The sequence below is a fragment of the Nicotiana tomentosiformis genome, chromosome 3 (genome assembly GCF_000390325.3).
Source record: "Nicotiana tomentosiformis chromosome 3, ASM39032v3, whole genome shotgun sequence".
Taxonomy (NCBI): domain Eukaryota; kingdom Viridiplantae; phylum Streptophyta; class Magnoliopsida; order Solanales; family Solanaceae; genus Nicotiana; species Nicotiana tomentosiformis.
Window position 1 is genome coordinate 115,508,359 of NC_090814.1, and position 24,004 is coordinate 115,532,362.

Consider the following 24,004-nt stretch of genomic DNA (forward strand, 5'->3'; position numbering starts at 1 on the left):
GAGCTACCCTTTTTTCAGGTATTTCGACTTATTTCGCTGTGGTTTGGTCTCTCATTAAGACCAATTGTTGTGGATAGCATGCTCGGCACAATAAGTGAGGTATTCTTCGATCATTGTTATATGTTGACATCGGAAGCTTTACAAGGCTGTATCTTCCAAAATAATCTGTTTTGTATTTGCGTATTTTATATTAGCTCTAGACTGCAGATTATTCAGGATACAATTTATCATTTACTTTCAGGTTCAATCTTACAAGTTTATTCCACTAGTTTACCAAATTGCTTCAAGGATGGGAAGCACAAAAGAAAGTCAGGGAGCTCAAAACTTCCAGGTATAACCTGAGACTCTGTACTTGTGCTTTTTGCTCTTTCACTTTGATTTGCTTTTATCTGTTGGTTGAGTCGATACTTTTTTTTTCATAAAAAAGAGGTTTCTAGGTGACTGAATATGAATTTTGTACGTTATGCAGTTTGCTTTGGTTTCTCTCATCAAAAGAATGGCCATTGACCATCCATATCATACGATATTTCAGGTATTTAGGGCACAATTGAAGATTCTTATATGTGAAGTTGAAGGTTCCATATTGTTTCAAACTTTGCTTTCTTCTAAATTTTAGTGGCAGTTCGCATCAGAAAGATATTTAAAATATCTTAACTTGAAGGATGCACTCCTTTCTAGTATTTCATAAATATGTTTATCAACCTACTACATCAGGATTTTATTTTCCTGGTGGTTGTGTCAGCTTCTAGCTTTGGCAAATGGTGATCGAATCAAAGACAAACAACGTAGCAGAAGTTCTTTTGTGGTTGACATGGATAAAAAAGTCGCTGCAGAAAATCTGCTGAAGGAGTTATCTTCGTATCATGGAGCTGTCATCAGACAGGTACTGACTCATCAGCATTCTGGTTAGATTTTCGATTATACTTCAGCAAGTTTTCTTTGTGTATTTTATATTTTTTGCACCATAAAGTGGTTATCTCTTTGGTAAACAGATGAAGCAAATGGTTGAGATCTACATTAAACTAGCTGAATTAGAAACAAAAAGGGAGGTAAGCAGATGTCTTCATCTTCTTGTTATGTTGATATTTATCTGCTTTATGTTCCATTCTTCTTTTTTCATTTCTTACTTTTTCTCGTTGGATGGGGGTGGCTGTAAGGCTTGTTTTATTGTTAGTGGAACTGCAGCATCTTTTGCTATTTCACAACTAACAACTAGAATTTATGAGCAGGATACTAACAAAAAGTTTAATCTTCCGAGGGAAATTCGCAGCATCCGAGATCTTGAACTTGTAAGTTCAATACTCCCTCCGTTCCAATTTATGTGAACCTGTTTGACTGGGCACGGAGTTTAAGAAAAAATGAAGACTTTTGAAATTTGTGGTCCTAAACAAGTCAAAAAGGGGTCCAGAGTATTTGTGTGGTTATAAAAGCTTCTCATTAAAGGTAGAATTGGGTGTTTAAGTTAAATTGTTTCCAAATTTAGAAAGGGGTCATTCTTTTTGGAACGGACCAAAAAAGAAATAGGTTCACGTAAACTGGAACGGAGGGAGTAGTTATTTCTTTCAAACTGTAATTCAAGTCTATATTACTGTTCCCGGTGTCCACTGTCTGGGTCTGCACCCGCACCCTGAGTGACGAGCAGTCTTGGATGATAATTGTCCTAGGCTTTTTCAAGCTGTACTTGTTGCAACTGACTTCTGCATGTAGGCTGGTTTGATGCTTTTATCAGCTAAAAAGTGAGGGATTGGAATATAAGAGCAGATTTTCTCTTATGAGGGTTTTTTTTTTTTTTTTTGGGGGGGGGTGTTTGCTATAGAATCTTCTGAATTTAGTTCTCTTGTTGGTGTCGATTGATACAGCTAACACCTCTTGGTATAATGTGTCTTCAGGTTCCTGTGGTAACAGCCAATATAGCAATTGACCCGAGTTGTCAATACACTGAAGGCTCCTTTCCGCACTTTAAAGGATTAGCAGATTGTGTCACGTAAGTAACAAAGTATACATGCCACTCTGTAGCAGTTTCTTATGGTTTTCCTGTGACTTAAACTGTTGTGCTTCGGAGTGCAATAAATGGTGTTAGATAGTTATGTGTATAAGTAAGTCTAGTCCCACATTGGAATAGGAGTAATATGTACTTTGTAGAGTCTATAAATAGGACTTCTTGTATTATATTGAAAAACTAATATCAATAATATAATTTCTCCCGTGCGTTCTCACAAATGGTTTAAGTGCTCTAGATGTAGTTCAATACCACAGGCTGTTCAAATACAGCTGTCATAGTTCTCCTGTGTTTTAACTATTGTGTTCTACAGTGTGATGAATGGTATAAATGCGCCAAAAGTTGTTGAATGTTTCGGCTCCGATGGCAATAAATACCGACAACTTGCGAAATCTGGCAATGATGACCTGAGACAAGATGCTGTACGTGCTTAAACTCTTTCTTTTACATCCGCTATATTTGGCAAACTGAAATTCAGCACAAATACATGACAATTTTAACTAGCATGCTGTTATGAGAATCATGGAAGATTGAGGGGAGTGTCAGATACCACAGAGTTATTTCTTTTCTTTACATCTCAGTCAAATTTGGAAGCATGGACTAGCATCAATGCTTAAGGCTTATAATCAATTATTTCTGCTGGTTATTGTGGAAGCGTTAATTCCGTTGTTATCAGTGATTGCCGGTTCTTCCCTGATTTCTTGGTGTACTTTTACCTTGTTTGATCCCAGCCATCAGTTAGAGCCTTATAGGTGCTGGTAAAATGTATAGTTGGCCTCTTGTTTATTTCATGTCTGTGGATGCCTTCCCTTTCTGCTTGTAATTTGTGTTGTACGCATTGAGCTCAAGAAATGGTATGTTATGGATTGCAAATTCCCTGCTATGGGTTTTCTTTTCTTTTGAGTATTGATATACATTTTGAATTTAATACACAGGTGATGGAACAGTTCTTCGGCTTAGTAAATACTTTCTTACAGAACCGTCGGGACACTTGGAAACGAAGGCTGAGAATTCGCACTTACAAGGTAACATCTTAAAAGGGTAAAAGCACCTTTAATTTCAAAACAAATTATAATGGAAAGCAAAAATCCTTGACTTAAGTTCCTCTTTGAAGGGGCGCGTGCCAAATTATTTAATTCTTTTCTGTTGAACTTAAAATCTGTACTCTTTAATTACACTTGTTTTACTTAGTGATAATCTTTCAAGAATATCTATACTATTCTTCCCTACTGCTTAATATGACTATTAACTATATCACCTCCTGATTTAATGTTATTGAGTAGATTGTTCAAACCTCTCTTGCGCAGGAGTTGTATAAATATTGGTTCAAGATCTTATGATACTTTGTCAATCATATGCTTGTTAATGTATTCCACATGGTTCGGCAGGAATGAGTTGTTATATGACCTTGTACAAATTCTCCAGCTCTAACAATCAAAATAGTTCATTAAGCCACGTTTCGTTGCTTTAACACTTGAACCCGTATATACTTCCTCTGTCCACTAATTTTAGATGGTTGTGTTTGTGAGACAGGTTGTACCTTTTACTCCAAGTGCGGGTGTTTTGGAATGGGTGAATGGCACTCTTCCACTTGGTGATTATCTTATAGGCAGGTCAGTGGAACTAGCTTCTGCATTGTTCTCTACCCGTATATTTCATGGATTGAGTTGCTTATTGAACCTTTTATTATTAAAATACCAGCACTAGAGATGGAGGAGCCCATGGACGCTATGGAGCAGGAGACTGGACATTCATGAAATGTCGGCAACACATGACTGTGGTAAGTTCCACAACTTATCTGCTTAGTTCGTTTTCCACTTTGCAAATCTTGTTGTAAATCTCTCAACCATTACATACATTCACTCTATTGCTAGCAATTCAGCTGGTGCCTCAACAGTCTTTTGAGGCTTTGAAGCCTTAATGCCCTGCTAAGTTGAATTACTAAGCAAAATGTTTTGACAAGTTTCTCTTCTCTTGAAACAATAGGCATGGGTAAGGATTTTGGTTACTGAACTCTTTAGTAGACTCCATAAGCTTGTACCAAAAGGTAGGAATGCCAGAGAGGAGAAAATATATATGATTGAGAGACAAGAGGAGTAAAAACTTAAATCTACTACCTATTTGGGGCTACCGCTCGGTGCTTCGAGCAGAGATCTTGCGGTGTGGAATCCGATGATAGAGAGAGTAGGGAAGCGGTTAGCGGTGTGGCAAAAGAGGTACTTGTCGAAAGAAGGGAAGCGGGATGGCAAAAGAGGTACTTGTCGAGTGGAGGGAGGGAAGTATTTATCAAAAGCACACTTCCTAGCATACCGACTTATTTCATGTCACTCTTACGGTCTCCTGGTAAGGTGACCGAGAGGTTTGGAAGACTTCAGCGGAACTTCTTATGGGACATGGCGGAAAGAACAAGCAATTTGTGAATTGGAGAGTTGTCACATTTCGAAAGGAATGGGGATGAATTAGAGTGGAAGATCTCAAGGTTTTTAACAAAGCTTTGTTAGGAAAGTGGATATGGATATTTGGGATGGAAGAGAATGCATTTTGGATGGGCGTGATAGTGGAAAAATATGGTATAATGGAAGGGAGGACCAAAAACATCACAACTCCATAGTGGCTTTTGGAGAAATATCGTGAAGGGGTGGGAAGACTTTAGTGGACATATTTCTTTTAGGTTGGGTATGGAAGCACTGTTAGTTTTTGAGCGCATAAGTGGTGTAGGGAGAACGAGTCGAGGGAAGCCTCCCTTAACTTGTATAGTGTATCAAGCCAAAGAGGGATGGCAATTCAACAAATCTATAGGTCTCATGAAAGGATAGTTTATTGGGATTTGAGATTCAGGAGGGACTTACAAGATTGGGAGATGGTGAATTTCACAATGTGGTTGAGATATTGTATGGGTTGAATACGCCAAACTACATATCATGGAGATGGCTAGAGTGTAGAGATGGAATACTCACTCTTAAATCATATTATAAGAGGTTGCTAGGGGAGGAATACATCTTTTCACATTGCTCTATTTGGAATCCTAGAGCGTCAAGAAAAGTGTGTTTCATTGCATGGTTGGCGGCAAGGGGAGTGATTTTAACCGTGGAAAATCTAAGAAAGAGGGAGATTCACTTATCTTGGTTTGTGTTTCATGTGTAAAAGCTCGGGCAAAGACGTAAATCATCTTTTAGTGCGTTGTCAAGTGGCTTGTCGGTTGTGGAGGGTGGTCCTTAATTTGTTTGTGACCCCATGTGAAAGAGGTGTTGCATAGCTGGGTTCACCTTAGGGGAAAGAGAAGTCCTAGGGCATCTCGAAAGTAATGGGGATGAATTAGAGTGGAAGATCTCAAGGTTTTTAACAAAGCTTTGTTTGGAAAGTGGATATGGATATTTGGGATGGAAGAGAATGCATTTTGGAGGGGCGTGGTAGCGGAAAAATATGGTATAATGGAAGGGAGGACCAGAAACATCACAGCTCCATAGTGGCTTGTGGAGAAATATCGTGAAGGGGTGGGAAGACTTTAGTCGACATATTTCTTTTAGGGTTGGGTATGGAAGCACTGTTAGTTTTTGAGCGCATAAGTGGTGTAGGGAGAACGAGTTGAGGGAAGCCTCCCTTAACTTGTATAGTTTATCAAGCCAAAGAGGGATGGCAGTTCAACAAATCTATAGGTCTCATAAAAGGATAGTTTTCGGGATTTGAGATTCACGAGGGACTTACAAGATTGGGAGATGGTGAATTTCACAATGTGGTTGAGATATTGTATGGGTTGAATACGCCAAACTACATATCATGGAGATGGCTGGAGTGTAGAGATGGAATTCACTCTCAAATCATATTATAAGAGGTTGCTAGGAGAGGAATACATCTTTCCACATTGCTCTATTTGGACTCCTAGAGCGTCGAGAAAGGTGTGTTTCATTGCATGGTTGGCGGCAAGGGGAGTGATTTTAACCGTGGAAAATCTAAGAAAGAGGGAGATTCACTTATCTTGGTTGGTGTTTCATGTGTAAAAGTTCGGGCGAAGGCGTAAATCATCTTCTATTGCGTTGTCAAGTGGCTAATCGGTTGTGGAGGGTGGTCCTTAATTTGTTTGCGACCCAATGTGAAAGAGGCGTTGCATAGCTGGGTTCACCTGAGGGGAAAGAGAAGTCCTAGGGCATGGCAGGTTGCCCCATTAGCAATCATGTGGGTTATTTGGAATGAAAGAAATAGGAGAGCATTTGAAGGGGTAGAACAAGATTTTGGAAAAAATTATAAAGTAGTTTTTTGTTTCTAGTTTCTTTTCAGTGTTCTCGTGAGGTCCCTATTTGTATAGAGGATGGATTGGGTCTCTTTTGTTGAGAACCATATTTTGGTGTAGGCATACAGCTTGTATGCGGGGTTTTCCCCAATTATTAATAAAATTATTTACCTTACAAAAAAAAAGTTTAGTTTTTACGGACAATTGCCCACAAGTCTTGGTAGGAGATAGAGATCAATCGGTATAGAGAGGCTATTCGATCAATGGCTCAACTCAAATCAAGAGGACGACTTTACATATCTCCTTAAATCTGAGCAAGATAGAAAGCATATGTTAACTGTTTTTTGACATTAGAGATCTACTTTGAGCACGTACTTGTTACTCTAGTTATGTATGAGGTTAATCAATAGCATACAAGTTGGGGTTCTATGGTGTATGATATTCCTAGATGATATTTCGTTAATTGATGGAATTGGTGAGAAAATAAACTAAAGTGCAGAACTCTTGATATTAAGGGTTTTAGGACATGTCAAAGTGAGATGGAATATATACACTGCAGGTTCATCCAACATAAGAAAAATGATGTCGAGGTGACATTAGACGACTAAGATATTTAGGCTCGGTCTTTTAAGAAAATAATTATGGATGAAGACTAAGTTTCATGGAAGTGTCGGGATACCAACCAGAGTGAGGCAAATTCTTGTAAAACAATTATGAGACCGGAAACGCTATATGAGAGTGAATGTTCGTCCTATAAGTATTCATAACGAGTGTGACAAAAATGTAGATGTTAAAATGAAATTGTGGTCGTATAATATTAGATAAGACTACAAAATTTAACGCGCGACAGAAGGTGCACACAGATTCATAGATCTGATACCATGATGGCTAAAGGTGTCTAGAAAAAAGGATGAGGTTGATAGAAATTCATGTAGAGAAGTATCTCAAATGATTTACAATTTCTTAGACCTTATGTGGACTTAGCGAAAAATAAAACACATTAGGGGTGAATTATCAGTATTGTTCGATACCAGCTATTTGGATTAGGGTTAGTCGTCATTGGGACACATTAACTAGATCTGGCTGTTTACAGGAGTCTCATAAGTTTGGTTGGAGACTATTCAGTAATGTAGGGATTGGTGTGAGATTTAGAGAATCCATAGTTTTAGAGAATTCCTATACTGAGTAATGTAACGAAAGAGGCTCAAATGGAGTCCAATAAATACACAGATTCATGTAATCAACTCCAACTATTTCTGAGTGAGACATAGTTGTATCCTCTCTCAGTGTATCCCACTTAAATCTTTTCCGTATCATCCACGATATGTTTGTTTGTAACTAGAGAAACATCATTGAGGTTAAACAAGAACAAATTTGCTTACTTTTTGGGCAAGCTTACCTAAGTATATGTGCATGTTTGGAGGGGCTTTCGAGGAAATCCCTTAACTTCCTCCCACAATCTCTTTTGACATGTAGGAATATCTAAATCGGAGATAGTAAATGGACGAGAAACTTTATATGACCTTAGAGCCATGACTTTGATTAGTGTTAAAAATGGACTTTGAGGTTAACTCAACTCCAAAAGTTAGCTAATGAGGTGTGTATTGCAGAACGCTATATATGGAGGTAACAGTCTATTCCCTCAACCAATGTGTGACATTCTAACTCTTCGCATTGGGCATGGACATTTAGAGTGTGAACTATAGAATGTGGGGTCCAACATTGCATAAATCAAGAATAGGGATGGGTCTGGTTTTGATACCATGTGAGAAGCTGAACCTTGGGCTTAAATTAACTCCAAAAGCCAGAGCATAAAGGTTAGGATTGCCAAGGATCATAGACATCAGGTCATTCCCTCAGGCCTCAACCAATGCGTAAATTCTAACAAATAGTACAAGCATTTGAAACTCGTTTGGGAATGCAGAATGCATGATATAAAATGAGATATAAAGATTTATGTGAAGCTGCATACAATTGGTTTGTAATTCTTAGTTTCAAGTTAGTCATGCCGATAGATTTGCTTTTAATTCCATAGGCGTAACTCTGTTCTTTTTCTTTCTTTTATTTTTGGGGGGAGGTGTTGGTTAGTCATGCTGGCTTTAGTTATTATGTTCAGTGAAGCTCAAACACCATATTTAAAAACGGGTCAAATATGGATAAGAACCATATTATCCACTTAGAAATTGGATAACCAATGGGTTTAACTTTTACATTTGTAAAGCCTCAAGTTGGGGGTTCCTCTAGTTTGAGAGACTAAGAGTTCTTCCAAAAAGTGATCATATTCAAGAAGCCATGGACAATATGGATATCCATATTATCCGCCGGTTAACCTGTTTTTTATCCATATTAAATATAGGTCGGGTCGGATAATTTATCTGTTTTTGCATTACCCGTTTTACCCATCCATATCCGACCCGACCCGTCCGATTGCCACCCCTAGGTGGCTGTATGAGTTGAACAGTAGAAGGACATGGCATAAACGTGTGGGGCATCTTTTATTATAATTTAAAATTGAAGCTCAAAAGTGCATCAATTAGCACATTGAAACTGGAACACCATATCTAGTTGGGAGTTTTGTATATGACTTATTTCAATAATGTTTACATTTTGTGTAGGAAAGTAACAAGCGGAAGGCCTTCCAGGAAGTCTGTGATAACTTCAGGTATTACTCACCTTCCATAAGACCTTGTGCTCAAGTTGTTTGAGCTATCTAATTGTCTTCGCTGCAGGCCTGTCATGCATCACTTTTTCTTGGAGAGATTTTTTCATCCAGCTGACTGGTTTCAAAAGAGGCTTGCTTATACCAGAAGCGTGGCCGCAAGTTCAATGGTACTACTTCCAGTGATTTAGCAACTTTCTGAAACAGTACTCTCTTCAAATATTTCCTAGTAAACCAGAAAAGAAATTGTGTAATTATAAACAGAAATTAGAGAACTGTGTTTGAGCTTAAGTTCTTGCTAGATATTTAATGTCAAGATCTTGATTTATCTAATAGTTTTGAATGCTCATACTTCTTTTACATTCAGGTCGGATATATTGTTGGACTAGGAGATCGGCATTCCACGAATATCCTTGTAGATCAAGCCACTGCAGAAGTTGTTCACATAGATCTTGGGGTTGCATTTGAGCAGGGCCTTATGCTGAAAACTCCCGAAAGGGTTTGTTTATTTCAATACTTCTGTTCTGTTAGATTAGTTATATTAAAGTTGGTCATATTCATAAAGAAAAGTTAATCAGATGTGTAAATATGTATTAGTGGCCCACAGTGGATGGATTTGTTATATACGCTATATAGGGTATCTACAAAAGAACTTAGGTTGAAGTCACTTGTCTTCTTGTATTCCTAATCTTTTCACTCATACTCTCACATATCCATATGTCACTCTTTTGTTTTATAAGATTATGTCATTGTTTAAATTTTCTCAGCCTGTATCTCAATGGTCATCCATAATGATCTATTGCAGGTACCCTTCAGGCTGAGTAGGGACATTATTGATGGCATGGGCGTAACTGGGGTGGAAGGGGTTTTTAGAAGATGCTGTGAGGAAACCCTGTCTGTTATGCGGACAAACAAAGAAGCACTGCTTACCATTATCGAGGTACCGCATTTCAGATGCCTATTCCTACCACATTAAGAGTTTAAACTGTGTCCGTCAGTCATACTTACGGACCTTCACTGCAGGTCTTTATCCATGATCCTTTATACAAGTGGGCTTTATCCCCTCTAAAGGCTTTGCAACGTCAGAAGGTATATCAATGATCTTGGCGTTTATCCTTTTCTGAAGTCCACTTGCAATGTTAGTGTCATATTCATTAAGAAAACTGAAAGTCAAAAGTTCATTTAAGATACAACGTAAAAGTGGTAAAAAACATTACTGATGAAATGTCATTCTCTGTGATTCTTGAATGATGGGATTTATCAATTCAGGAGTCTTGCTTAGAATGGATATCAATAATTTGACATGGTGCACTTGCAATGGATAAATGTCTAAATGTCAGCTGCCAAGTCAAGAGGATAAAGGGAAAAGAATATATGAGTGAAAAATATCCCTTATGAACTCATTCTTATATGTAGTTCTTGATAGCAAAAATATTAGAGTATGGAAAAACTTGAAGGAATATTCTGGGTTCAAGTCTCACAGCGGATTAGTAAAAGCAATTGTTGTTTACGGAGATAAAATATTTACCGGACATCAGGATGGTAAAATTCGGGTTTGGAAATTTTTGGGTAAAAAAAGAAAAGCCTTTAAACGAGTTGGTAGTTTACCTACCATTAGAGATTATTTAAAAAGTTCCATTAATCCCAAGGCGTATCTTGAAGTTAGAAGAAATCGTAATGTTCCGTGGATTAAGCATTTTGATGCTGTTTCTAGTATGAGTTTGAATAAAGAAAGAGGGTTGCTTTATTCTGGATCTTGGGATATGAGGTTTTAAAGTGAAAAAAGAGGGTTGCTTTATTCTGGATCTTGGGATATGAGGTTTTAAAGTGAAAATTGTTTTTACATGGATCTTCTTGTTCTTTTCCCAGAAGCTGAATTTATCATTCTTATATGTAATTCTTGCACTAGAGAAAACCCGTGTACTAAATATGTATATTCAGTGCTTTTGCGGTAGTTTAAACTGAATAATTAATAATTGAAATATTCGATGCATGGCTATTCACGGATGTAACTTTTATCTAGTATTTAACTGAATAAGAACATTAAAGAATAATACTTATAACTTAACAAAGTCAATTTTAACAAAAGCCATGTTTTTATACTCTCTTATGAACATACTGAAAAGTGAAAAAGATGAATCTTTCGTTCTGAGTCACTTACTCATCAATAATTTGACATGGTGCACTTGCAATGGGTAAATGTCTAAATGTTAGCTGCCAAGTCAAGAGGATAAAGGGAAAATAATATGAGTGAAAAATATCCCTTATGAACTCATGATTTCTATTAGTCTCTTGAGCTGCATTAAAGTTGAGTATTTATCCTCACAAGAAGCAAGAAAATAAGAGAAATAGTAATGAACAATAATACAAGTGGGCTTTATCATTTCTCTGATGTGCTTGCACATTCTGAGGATAAATATTGAACATTTGTTCTGCTCATGGAAAGTGTAGTGTCTACTGAATTTACCTTTACTCCTCAAATTATTTTCTTTTTATTTTGTGTTGCCAAGAGCTTACTTTAAAATACTTAGGTCTCATAATATATGTTTGTAGGAAAAAGAGGAGGAGAATTGTGGGACATTTTCAGCTCGAGTGTTCTCAATTTACCGATCTGCGCATTCTAAAATAGGAAAGAATCAAAATTTGTAGCATTGAATCTTCCTAATTGATACATATAATATTTTTAAAGTGCTAATTTATATATTTGCAGATATACTTAACATAGGTTATTAATTATTACATATGAAAGCACGCTTTTGGCTAACTTGTACGAAAACCCTGATTCTGGTTTTGTTTTGTGACCTAGACTGTCATTCCACTTCCATTAATGTGACATTTGTAGGCATATTATCCACAATGCATTATGCACCTGACTGTATGTCTGAAGGAGCAACCAGAAAAGTATTGTTGTGTGGGTTGTCTTGGACATTACAGCTGGTGAGACATGCATATGCATTTTGAACCTGACTTTTGTATATTAAAAAAGTGTCTACATTATCTAAAGTAGTTTTTCTGCTTGTGAAGTTCAATGAGATGGGATAAATCCAACTCTTTTCTTTTTTCCTCGAATAAGTAGACAAAATCCAACTTTCTTAATGCCCAAATTTAACGTTAGTCCTTGATAGCACTCCTAATTTGAAAATTTTGGTTTCGAACAGACTTGTCAGAAAGTATGTGGCACGCGGAGGCGTAAAACTAATTGAACGGCTGAGTATGAGCAAGTCAAGACCTCATACTGCTCTGTTCCAAAGTACACTCAGTTTTGTAGGAGCCCATTAGTTTATAGGTGGTGAAACTAGTTTTAGCTAGAAGCAAGTTCTTGTCTTACTATCGTAAAGCACAGACTTACTACCCAAGTCCCCATTAGAATAGCCTGTACTCATGTTTTTACAATTCAAATAAAATACGTGTATATATGAACTGGTTGATATCTGAAAAAGGTATAATAATGTTCATCTTCGCATTTACCAAGGCTTATTGAACTATTTCTGCTTGTTAGGAAAGTGAAGATGATCTGGAAACCAGTTTGGAAGACTCTCAACAAGATGACTATGAGGGGAACAAGGATGCTGCTAGAGCCTTGATGCGTGTTAAACAAAAGTTAGATGGATATGAAGAAGGTGAAATGAGAAGTGTTCATGGGCAGGTAACCGGAATAAGGCATCAATTCACACACACTATTGACTATACACTAACAAAAAGTTCCTAATTTTCCTCATTTTTTATCCTAACGGCTTAAATTATTAATCTGATTATTAATTTTAATCCCTGCTAGCCCAGTGATATGTCTAATTAAACTTGAGAGCATCATTCTTTACCTTCTACACAAATAATACACACTACTATATGAATGCTCTTTTCAGAAATTGTGCTTTCAGGTTCAGGCAACTCTAATTATCTTTATTTGCTTTCTCTCTTGACTGAAATTGATCAGCAAATTCTTTCCAATAGCTATATGGGTTTAGATTGGTCAGAGGGGAGGTATTTCTATGACTTGAATAGACAACCGTAGAATTGGCTGATAGGGTACTGTGCTTCTAAGACGCATACTTTCCTTTGAATCAAACTTGAATTTCCTATTGGTACCTCAATCTATGTTGCATAAAAGAAAGGAAAGAGGTGATAAGTGTCCCCCTTTTTGCAGGTTCAACAACTCATACACGACGCCATTGATCCTGATCGTTTGTGTCATATGTTTCCTGGATGGGGAGCTTGGCTATGATAGCTTTCAAACTAGTGTCAGCGCTGATTAAATCTTTTGGGTTTCTTCCTTTTCTTTTTCATTTTTCCCTCCTTAGTGTAATCTTGTACGTGATCTTAGGTTATGGGTGTCGCTGTAATGAACTGATGTCATGTAAATATGTCAGCAACGCCGTCATTTATTCTAATCTGTATGGGTTTCAACTTCATGTTTGATTCTCCCGGTGCATCTACAACTTAAGCTCTCACAATCTCACTTTCAAATAATAAGACAAAAATGGAATTAGAACTCTTTTTCTCGAGCTTGAAGCCTTGAACTTTAAGCTCAAATCAAATTTATACCCCTCTACGGCGCGTTCTTCTTTTTTCTTTTTCTCTCTATTTGTCCTCCCATAGACATGAAATGAAATTACCTGTGACAAAATAGTAGAAGAAATGAAAAGGAAAAGCTCACCTCGAATGAGCTCTAATGGAGGATGAAGGACCAAGGCAGAGTCTTTTGGAACCTTCTCTTTCATTAGAAATGAACAGAGCTAAAGTGTACAAGATACAAAATGTAAAAGTTGCTTAGTACAAAAAAATATCTGCGCCTATTTATAATGTGTACATGTGTGCAGTTATACCAACTACACTATAACTAATTTGTACAAAGAATAAATACACATGTTCTCAATACCCTCCCCCCCCCCCCCCCAAGTTGGGAGGAACTCACAGCCAACTTGCTAAGTAAATTGCAATGTTTGATCTCTATAAGAGGCTTGGTGAATATATCTGCCAGCTGCTCATGTGTGGAAATGTGATGTAATCCCTCGTGTAGTTGATTCCTCACAAAGTGGCAGTCCACTTCTATGTATTTTGTACGTTCATAAAAAACAGGATTCTTAGCTATGTGGAGAGCTGCTTGGCTATCACAGAAAACTGGAACAAGTAATGTTAAGGGAACTGTCAATTCTTCAAGCAGCCTAAGTAACCACACTAATTTTCCCACAACTTGTCTAGCTGCTCTGTATTCTGCTTCTGTTGAGGATAATGAAATGGTGTGTTGTTTCTTAGATTTTCAGCTAATAGGGCTGTCACCTAGCAACACAACATATCCACTAACTGATTTCCTTGACTCAGGCAAGCGGCCCAGTCTGAGTCACTGAAGGCTCGAACCCTGTAGTCTTTGATATGGATAGAAAAATCCCTAAGCTTGGATCACCTTTAAGGTACCTAAGTACATGGTATGCAGCTTTCAGGTGTGGCTCCCTAGGACTCTGCATGTATTGACTCAAATGTTGCACACTATAAGATATGTCAAGCCTTGTATTAGTTAAGAAATTCAGCTTTCCTACTAGTTTCCTGTAGTGAGAAGGATCAGGCATTAGAGACCCCCCATATGCACTTAGCTAAGTTGAAGGATCAAGTGGAGAAGTTATAGCAGAGTACTTGGTGCAGTCAAACTCTGTCAATAGATCCATTGTGGATTTTCTTTGAGATTACCCCATCATCCTTATACAGAATTTCCAACCCCAGGAAATAATGTAGCCTTCCCATGTCCTTTATTTTGAAGGTCTCATGTAAGAAAGCCTTCAGTGCTTCTATTTCCTGTAAATCAGTCCTTATTATTAGGACATCATCTACATAAACAGCCACAAACACCAATGAAGCTCCATGCTTCTTGTAGAACAATGAATAGTCGAGTAGGGAGTGTGTGTATCCTCTGGAACAGAGTGCTGCAATCAACTTCTCATACCATTGCTTGCTTGCTTGCTTGTTTCAGACCATATAAGGACTTATTCAATTTGCACACTAAGCCTGGCCTTTCCACAACATGACCTGGAGGTACTTCCATATATACTTCCTCATGGAGGTCCCCATGGAGGAATGCATTGTTGACATCTAGTTGGGAGATCTCTCATCCTTTCTTCACTGTTATCCCAATTAGAGCTCTAACAGTTGTCATCTTTACTACTGATGAAAAAGTTTCTGTATAGTCTACCTCTGCCTGCTGAGTGTATCCCTTTACTACTAGCCTTGCTTTAAATCTTTCTATGCTCCCATCTGCCTTGTACTGCACCTTATATATCCATTTACAACCTATTATTCTTTTTCCAGCTGGAAGTGGCACTAAACTCCAAGTATGGTTGGCATAAAGTGCTTCAAATTTCTGATTCATAGTTGTCTGCCATGCAAGATCAGCAGCTGCCTCTTCATATGAACTGGGCTCAGTCCCATGTGAAATGTTTTTGATCAATTGCTGACTAACAGAACTCAAAGCATTGAGTGAAACACATTGGGCATTGGGTATAGATACATTAAAAGAAAGTGAGGTAATGCTTTGGTTGCTGCTGGAAGGAGAGTTAAGGTGGCTTGTCTGTAACGTGGGGAGTGAGTAATTATAATCTTTTAAATAGGTATGGACTTTGAGAGTTCTGGAGGGTGTTCCTGATGTTTCATTAGGTTGTTGAATCACTAAGTTGGGAGTATTGTTGGTAGATGTCTCATGCTGATTGTTCTCAAACAGGGTAGAATATTCTTCAAAGTTTGAAGTTGTATGAGAATTGGATTCACTCAGCCCTAGTGATAAGGAGTCAAGTGACATAGCTGGGAGATATGGACCAAGTGAACTAGGAAGAGATACTGACTCATGAGGGGGAAACAGGTCTTGTGCCAAGTCTGAATTTATTTGTGGAAATGAGAGAAAGACTCTATTGGAATCAGAATGCAAAGCAAAAGAAAATACACTTTCATGGAATACAACATCTCTTGATACATGAATTCTCTTTGTGACTAGATTGAGTACCTTGTAACCCTTTGTCCCAAAGGGGTATCCCACAAAAACATGAAGTAAGGATCTTGTTTCAAACTTATCTTTGTGAGTTTTGAGGGTTGTAGGAAAACAAAGGCATCCAAAACTTTTAAGGTGAGAATAGTTGGGTTTTCTTTTGTAAAGTAACTCCAATGGGCATTTGTTTTTTTAGGGTAGTAGAAGGGAGTCTGTTAATCAAATAGGTTAAGGTGAGAATGCATTCTCCCTGGTATTGCATGGGGAGTTTAGACTGATACAACAGTGCCCTGGCTGTTTCTAAAAGATACTTATGTTTCCTTTCTACAATGCCATTCTGTTGGGGCGTATAGGAACATATTTTCTGATGTATAATGCCCTCAGACTGCAAGAAGGAAGCAGTCTTAGAGTTTATGAACTCAAGACCATTGTCAGTTCTAATGGTCTTAATGGAGCAATTGAATTGATTCTTTACCATGGCAGTGAAAGCCTTGACTACCTGCAGAGCATTACTTTTGCAGCTAAGCAGGTGTGTCCAAGTACACCTACTGTCGTCATCTACTAGGGTGATGAAGTACTTATGCCTATCATGTGTTGGGACATGATAGGGCCCCCATAAACTAACATGTAGGATTTCAAATATTTTGGTTGTGACTGTAGTTCTTTCTGGAAAGGGCAATCTGTTTTGTCTAGCCATTGGGCATATAGGACAAATGAAAGGTTGTTTGGGTGAAAAATGAACAGGTATCGACTCAATTCCTCTCATTTTGGCAAAGGCTACATGTCCCAATCTATTGTGCCACAAGAGATCAATCATATCTTTATCAAACATAGATGCATTGTATGTAGAATTGGCATTTCCTTTACATTGCACATGAGAATTTGTGACAACTTTATTGCATTCATGAGAAGAAGTGTGTGAACTAGGTACAACATGTGAAACAGAGTGTGAGACAACATTATTACTACTAGTTAGGCTAGATGGAACATGTGAAACAGATTTAGTGATTGCATCACCTTTATTAGATGAACTAGATGAATTGGCATTGACCAAGGAATTAGACTTGCAGGAATATGAGGTGTAAAAGTACAGACCATCTTTACTTTTACCAATTGTCAGAGGCCTCTTCAGTGAAGGGTCCTGCAAAATGATACAAGCAAATTTGGAAAATATGACAAAGCAATCAAGTTGAACTGTTAAGCAATGCACAGAAATTAGGTTGAATTTGAAACTAGGGACAAAAAGGACTCTTTTTAGGGTGAACCTAGGACTCATGACTACATCTCCTATCAATGTCACATTCACCTTATAACTATTAGGCAGTGTAACTAAGAAAGGGTATACTAGAGTTTTCACATTGGTCAAACATGGATTTGTTATAGGTCATGTGATTTAATGCCCCAGAATCAAGTATCCAGGAATCAGCAATTGATCTAAAACACTCATATGAGTTAGCACCAGAATCAAATGAAGTTGAGCAAGCTGAAATACCTGCAAAGTTCACAGCTCCTGCTTTCAGTTCATTTCCTCCATTTCCAGCATGAAAATTCTCCAGGATGCTCAGTAGTTGATTATATTGTTCCTTTGTAAGGTTTTGCATGGTTCGATCATGTTCCTGTACTTGGCCATTGCCTCCATATTCACCTTCAATGCCATTCTCACTTTGACTTCCATATACATTTCCAACAATTCTCTTTCCTTTGTTGAACCTTGAATCTTGTGGATAACCATGTAATTTGTAGCATCTTTCCTTAGTGTGACCTGGTTTCTTACAATAGTCACAAAAAAACCTGGGTCTGCTCCCAAAATATCCTCCCCTGTAGTTATTGTTCCCAGTTCTGTTTCCTTGTTGATTGTAGTTTGTATATCCAGCATTGTCTGAGTATTTGATTGTTGATTATAACTTGTTCTGAAAGAATTTCCTCCTGACCTATTTGCACTCAGGGCAGTAGATTCAATCACAAACTGATCATTTGGTTTGACCTCTCTTTATTTCTCCTTTTAGATAAGGATTGAAAAAGCCTGTGTGAGTGAAGGCAACAGATTCATCATCAGAATACTTCCCCTTACCACAGTATAAACTTCGTTTAGCTCCATTAAGAACTGAATCAACCTTCTGTCCTGCTCAACCTTCTGCATATTTGCCTTAGCACCACATGTACAGTTGCATTTGCACTGAGCATGTGCATTCAACATGTTCAGCTCTTCCTAGAGCTTCTTCATCTTAGTGTAATACCCCAGTGATGTCTAGGGTTCCTTGACTCAAATCATTTATCTCTTTCTGCAATTGATACAGCTTCGCTCCGTTTGTCTGGTCATATCTATCCTCTAGTTCCTGCCAAAGTTTCTGAGCATCATTAACATATTGCAGATTATCCGTTAAATCCTTTGAGATAGAATTCAGAATCCACGATGTGACCATATTGTCACATTGTTCCCATTGATCATAACTAGGGTCCTTGGAATCCGGTTTCCTGCATTTTCCGTTTATGAATCTCACCTTGTTTTTCACTGAGAGAGCTCTGAGAACTCCTCTTCTCCATGACCTATATCCCGATCCGTCGAAAGGTACCAGTACAAGCATAGAACCCACACTTTCAGATGGATGCATGAAGAGTGGATTTGTCAAATCTAGAAGTGGATTTATGGAATCCGTCGTGTTTTCATCAATAGCCATACTTATCAAGGATCGAATTGAAAATTGGGAAAATTTCGCTACTCGCACAGAAAACTATCATAGAGATATAATCGAATGGAGAATCGACTGATTGATCTTAGGACTGAGAGCCTAGCTCTGATACCATGACAAAATAGTAGAAGAAATAAAGAGGAAAAGCTCACCTCAAATGAGCTCTAATGGAGGATGAAGAAGGACCTAGGCAGGGAGTCTTCTGGAACCTTCTCTTTCATTAGAAATTAACAGAGCTAAAGTATACAAGATACAAAATGTAAAAGTTGCTTAGTACAAAAAAATATCTACGCCTATTTATACTGTGTACAACTGTACCAACTACACTACAACTAATCTATACAAAGAATAAATACACACGTGTTATCAATATAATATTTTGTTTTGTTTTTCTTCTTGTAAATATACAAGTTCAACAGGGATTATCTATGTATTTACACCTGTCTACAACACGATATAGTATAGAATTTTCTCGAGACAAATAAAAGCCAAAGAATCCTCGTAAAAAAATTACTAACGAATTAGTACTGAACAACAGCAGAGCTGCTATCACGCAAGATGCCACTAAGCGATTCGGAGTATCAAAATAAATACTCCATCCGTTTCAATTTAGACGAGGTAGTTTGACTCGGCACGGAGTTTTAAGAAAGAAAAAAAAAGAAGACTTTTGAAACTTGTGGTTTTAAAAGCTTAAGGGGTAAAAGCTTTGTAGGGTGATGATATTTGTATGGTTATAAAAACTTCTCATTAAGGGTAAAATAGGTAAAATGAAAAATTTAAAGTTGAATTATTTCCAAATTTAGAAATGTGTCATTTATTTTGGAATAGACTAAAAAGGAAAGTATCTCATCTAATTTGAAATAGAGGGAGTAATTAAAACTCCATCCGTTTCAATTTATGTGAACTTATATTTTTTTTAGTCCGTGTAAAAAAAATGACTTTTTTCCTATTTGGAAATATTTTACCTTTATGTAATAATTTATAGTCACACAAAATATATGTGTCTCATTTTACGTAAAAATAGCGTGTGGTAGCCACTAAATAAGGTGGTATTTATTTTTTATCCACCAATTCTAATGTTGAGCAAAAATAGCCACTACTCTATTAAAATTAATATGAAAAGATATTTTTACCCTTTCTTCTATTTCTTTTATTCCCAAACCCTTCCTTTATATGCTTCTCTCATTTAAGTTCAGAGCCAAAATTTCATAGGCAAAATTTCACTCCCTCAATATCGTTCCTGCATGCAACTCTCTTCTCTCAATTGAAGTTCAAAGCCAAAATTTCATAAGAAAAATTTTGCTCCCTCAATATCGTTCCTGCCCAGCCCACAACAATTCTCTGCGTATACTTTGTCCAACTTAATCTCTTCTCCTTTGTCATCTTTTCTGCAGCGAACCAACGTACTAGTATGTTTTCAATTTTGCTTTTATGCATTTTTCTTTTTGTATATCTCTAATCGTGATCAATGCAGTATTTGTCATCAAGTATGTGTGAAATGTCCAAAATAATGATTATAACTTGATTCGCTGAGGAATAAGGTACAGATTATTGTGAGAAAGTTATTGAGAACCTTTTGGTATTGAAATGTGTTTGTGGTTCAATCAATATATTGATTATGTAAGGACATTTCAGAAAAATAGTCCTAAGAATTTATAAGCTAACTGTGTTTAGGAATTTTAGTTAACTGTGCTTCTATTAAAGATGCATCTAATTAGGTCCTGGATTTTAGTTTTTTAGTTTAAATATTAAGGACATTTCAGAAAAATAGTCCTACGAATTTGTAAGCTAATTTTAGTTAATTGTGTTTCTATTAAAGATGCATCTAATTAGGTCCTGGATTTTAGTTTTTTAGTTTAAATATTAAGGACATTTTAGAAAAATAGTCCTAAGAATTTGTAAGCTAATTTTAATTAATTGTGCTTCTATTAAAGATGCATCTAATTAGGTCCTAGATTTTAGTTTTTTAGTTTAAATATTAAGGACATTTCAGAAAAATAGTCCTAAGAATTTGTAAGCTAAGTTTAGTTAATTATGCTTCTATTAAAGATGCATCTAATTAGGTCCTGAATTTTAGTTTTTTAGTTTAAATATTAAGGACATTATAGAAAAATAGTCCTAAGAATTTGTAAGCTAATTTTAGTTTATTGTTCTTCTATTAAAGATGCATCTAATTAGGTCCTGGATTTTAGTTTTTTAGTTTAAATATTAAGGACATTTCAGAAAAATAGTCCTAAGAATTTGTAAGCTAATTTTAGTTTATTGTTCTTCTATTAAAGATACATCTACTTAGGTCCTGAATTTTAGTTTTGTAGTTTAATTATTAAGGACATTCCAGAAAAATAGTCCTAAGAATTTATAAGCTAATTTTAGTATATTGTTCTTCTATTAAAGATGCATCTACTTAGGTCATGGATTTTAGTTTTGTAGTTTAAATATTAAGGACATTTCAGAAAGATAGTCCTAATGTTTACGTTCTATTTCCTTCTTTGTAGTATGCTAATGGAAGGAGATCATGTTTTCGAGTTTGATGATTGGCGTAATTCAATGAGCTATTGGAAAGGAGATTTTCAGTATAAGGAAACAATAAAAAGTTTCTTGTCGAATACGCAATGGAAGAAGTTGAGGGATGGTGTTTTCGGAAACTTTTTCCGATTACAAGGTGTGAAGTTCTGTGGTAGACTTATTCGTTGTGCGTTGCTTTCAGAAATTATAAGCAATGACTCGCATTCAATGACATTCAAGGTTTTTGATCATGAAGTGAAGTTTACACGTAAAGCGTTCCAGATAATTACTGGGTTGAAATGTTCTTCTTCAGTGGACTTCAAAGTTTTATGTGAAAGAGAAAATAGGCTTTCGAAAGTCTACCTCCCTGGAAAGGATAGAATCGAGTTAGGTGATTTGTGGTATTTTATTACTAGTCACCCATATGGTACAACTGCATCATTTATAGGCAGCCATGACGATGCGGTGAAGTTGGCAACAATTTATTTTGTTGAATCTGTGTTGATGGGGAAGCGCAAGAATCGGAATGTGTCTGAGCGGGTAATGAAAATCGTAGATGACGATGCACTCTGCTCTTCTTTCAATTGGGGCTCTCTTTGTTATGAAAAATTACTAAAATCATTGAAGAGCTGCTTGAATCCCAAACAAAATACTTCAGACAATGAGAATGAGAATGAGAAAGAGAAAGAGAAAGATAAAGAGAAGGACAGTTATACTATACTTGGCTTCCCTTTCGCATTCTGTATTTGGATTATGGAAGTATTCCCAATTTTTCAGGAAAAATAATTTGTGAACTTCAGAGAATGTGGGTTCCCCCGGATGCTATATTATTCAGATATGAAATCTCCACATTATGACACCCTATGTAAAAAGTACTTCCATAATAAAAAAGTAAGTTAACAGGATTACTAGCTATTTTTTTATTTATGTGTTTTAGTTCTGAATACTTACGTTTTTTTTTTCTTATATAATAGTTGTATCAGTTGCTCGAGATGGTACCATTTCTTTCTTCTGAAGTAGATGCGGATCCCACTAGTGTGCATGTGCCATTGTCTCAAGATCAAAGTTCAATGCCTTCAACACAATTTGATGAAGTCTTGCTTAAGGAAATTGTTAACGTAGGTTTTCTGTCTTTGAATACCATTAGTTTTTTATTTGCTTGTTTTTGCTTGAGAGACTTTTTTGTTTTTATGGTTTTTGATTCAGAGATTATCGAAGAAGTTCAAAAAGGATATGGAGGTAGAATGTACTAGAATACATCAAAAAATAGCTTTATCAGAAAAAAGGATTCAAAATGACATCAAGGTAATATCCTTAATTTCTGTGCTTGTAACTCTAAGTTAAGGACACCATGTCTTTAATTTTTGAGCTTGTAACTCTCGGTTTAGGACTTCCTATTCTTAACTTTTGAACTTGTAACTCTAAGTTCAGGATTACATGTCCTTAACATTTTAACTTGTAACTCTAAGTTCAGGACTACATGTCCTTATTTTTTGAACTTGGAACTCTAAGTTAAAGATTACATGTCCTTAATTTCTGTGCTTGTAACTCTAAGTTAAGGACCAAGTGTCCTTAATTTGTGAGCTTGTAACTTGAAGTTTAGGACTACCTATCCTTAACTTTTTAACTTTTAACTCTAAGTTCAGGACTACATGTCCTTAACTTTTTAACTTGTAACTCTAAGTTCAGGACTACATGTCCTTATTTTTTGAACTTGGAACTCTAAGTTAAAGACTACATGTCCTTAATTTTTGTGCCTGTAACTCTAAGTTAAGGACCAAGTGTCCTTAATTTGTGAGCTTGTAACTTGAAGTTTAGGACTACCTGTCCTTAACTTTTTAACTTGTAACTCTAAGTTCAGGACTACATGTCCTTAACTTTTTAACTTGTAACTCTAAGTTCAGGACTACATGTCCTTAATTTCTGTGCTTGTAACTCTAAGTTAAGGACCAAGTGTCCTTAATTTGTGAGCTTGTAACTTGAAGTTTAGGACTACCTGTCCTTAACTTCTTAACTTGTAACTCTAAGTTCAGGACTACATGTCCTTAACTTTTTAACTTGTAACTCTAAGTTCAGGACTACATGTCCTTAACTTTATAACTTGTAACTCTAAGTTCAGGACTACCTGTCCTTAACTTTTTAACTCGTAACTCTAAGTTCAGGACTACATGTCCTTAACTTTATAACTTGTAACTTTAAGTTCAGGACTACATGTCCTTATTTTTTTAAGTTGAAACTCTAAGCTCAGGACTACCTGTCCTTAATTTCTGTGCTTGTAACTTGAAGTTTAGGACTATTTGTCCTAACTTTTTAACTTGTAACTCTAAGTTTAGGACTACATGTCCTTAATTTTTGTGCTTGTAACTCTAAGTTAAGGACCAAGTGTCCTTAATTTGTGAGCTTGTAACTTGAAGTTTAGGACTACCTGTCCTTAACTTTTTAACTTGTAACTCTAAGTTCATGACTACATGTCCTTAACTTTTTAACTTGTAACTCTAAGTTCAGGACTATCTGTCCTTAAATTTTTAACTTGTAACTCTAAGTTCAGGACTACATGTCCTTAACTTTATAACTTGTAACTCTAAGTTGAGGACTACATGTCCTTATTTTTTTAAGTTGGAACTCTAAGTTCAGGACTACCTGTCCTTAATTTTTGTGCTTGTAACTTGAAGTTTAGGACTATTTGTCCTTAAATTTTTAACTTGTAACTCTAAATTCAGGACTACATGTCCTTAATTTCCGTTCTTGTAACTCTAAGTTAAGGAACATTTGTCCTTAATTTGTGAGCTTGTACCTCTATGTTAAGGACCAATGTCCGTAACTTATAAGCAGCTAACATTCCGATTCTTATTTTAAATAATATCTCACAGGCTTTAAAGAAAAACCTAGGATCAAAGATTGATACTTTATTGAAGCTTCTTGACAAACCTCATGAAAGGACCATAGAGAGAGAACC

General features: G+C 36.5%; 1 protein-coding gene across 5 annotated transcripts in view; it reads left to right on the forward strand.

Moving 5' to 3' along the window:
* LOC104114108 (serine/threonine-protein kinase ATM) overlaps positions 1-13,295 on the forward strand; it is an 89,670-nt gene extending 76,375 nt beyond the window's left edge. For 4 of the 5 annotated variants that reach the window (XM_070197495.1, XM_009624485.4, XM_009624478.4 and 1 more), the window contains 18 exons: positions 19-99; positions 242-331; positions 470-532; positions 743-883; positions 993-1,049; positions 1,230-1,289; positions 1,890-1,984; positions 2,313-2,421; positions 2,935-3,024; positions 3,533-3,612; positions 3,701-3,779; positions 8,843-8,889; positions 8,957-9,056; positions 9,254-9,385; positions 9,692-9,826; positions 9,910-9,975; positions 12,386-12,532; positions 13,031-13,295. In XM_070197495.1, coding sequence (XP_070053596.1) covers positions 19-99; positions 242-331; positions 470-532; positions 743-883; positions 993-1,049; positions 1,230-1,289; positions 1,890-1,984; positions 2,313-2,421; positions 2,935-3,024; positions 3,533-3,612; positions 3,701-3,779; positions 8,843-8,889; positions 8,957-9,056; positions 9,254-9,385; positions 9,692-9,826; positions 9,910-9,975; positions 12,386-12,532; positions 13,031-13,108 — 1,650 coding nt within the window. In that variant the 3' untranslated portion in view covers positions 13,109-13,295. Of the gene's footprint in view, positions 1-18; positions 100-241; positions 332-469; positions 533-742; positions 884-992; positions 1,050-1,229; positions 1,290-1,889; positions 1,985-2,312; positions 2,422-2,934; positions 3,025-3,532; positions 3,613-3,700; positions 3,780-3,985; positions 4,343-8,842; positions 8,890-8,956; positions 9,057-9,253; positions 9,386-9,691; positions 9,827-9,909; positions 9,976-12,385; positions 12,533-13,030 lie in introns of those variants that run through there. The other variant, XM_018776890.3, reaches the window with a different exon arrangement.
* The last annotated feature ends 10,709 nt before the right edge of the window (positions 13,296-24,004 follow it).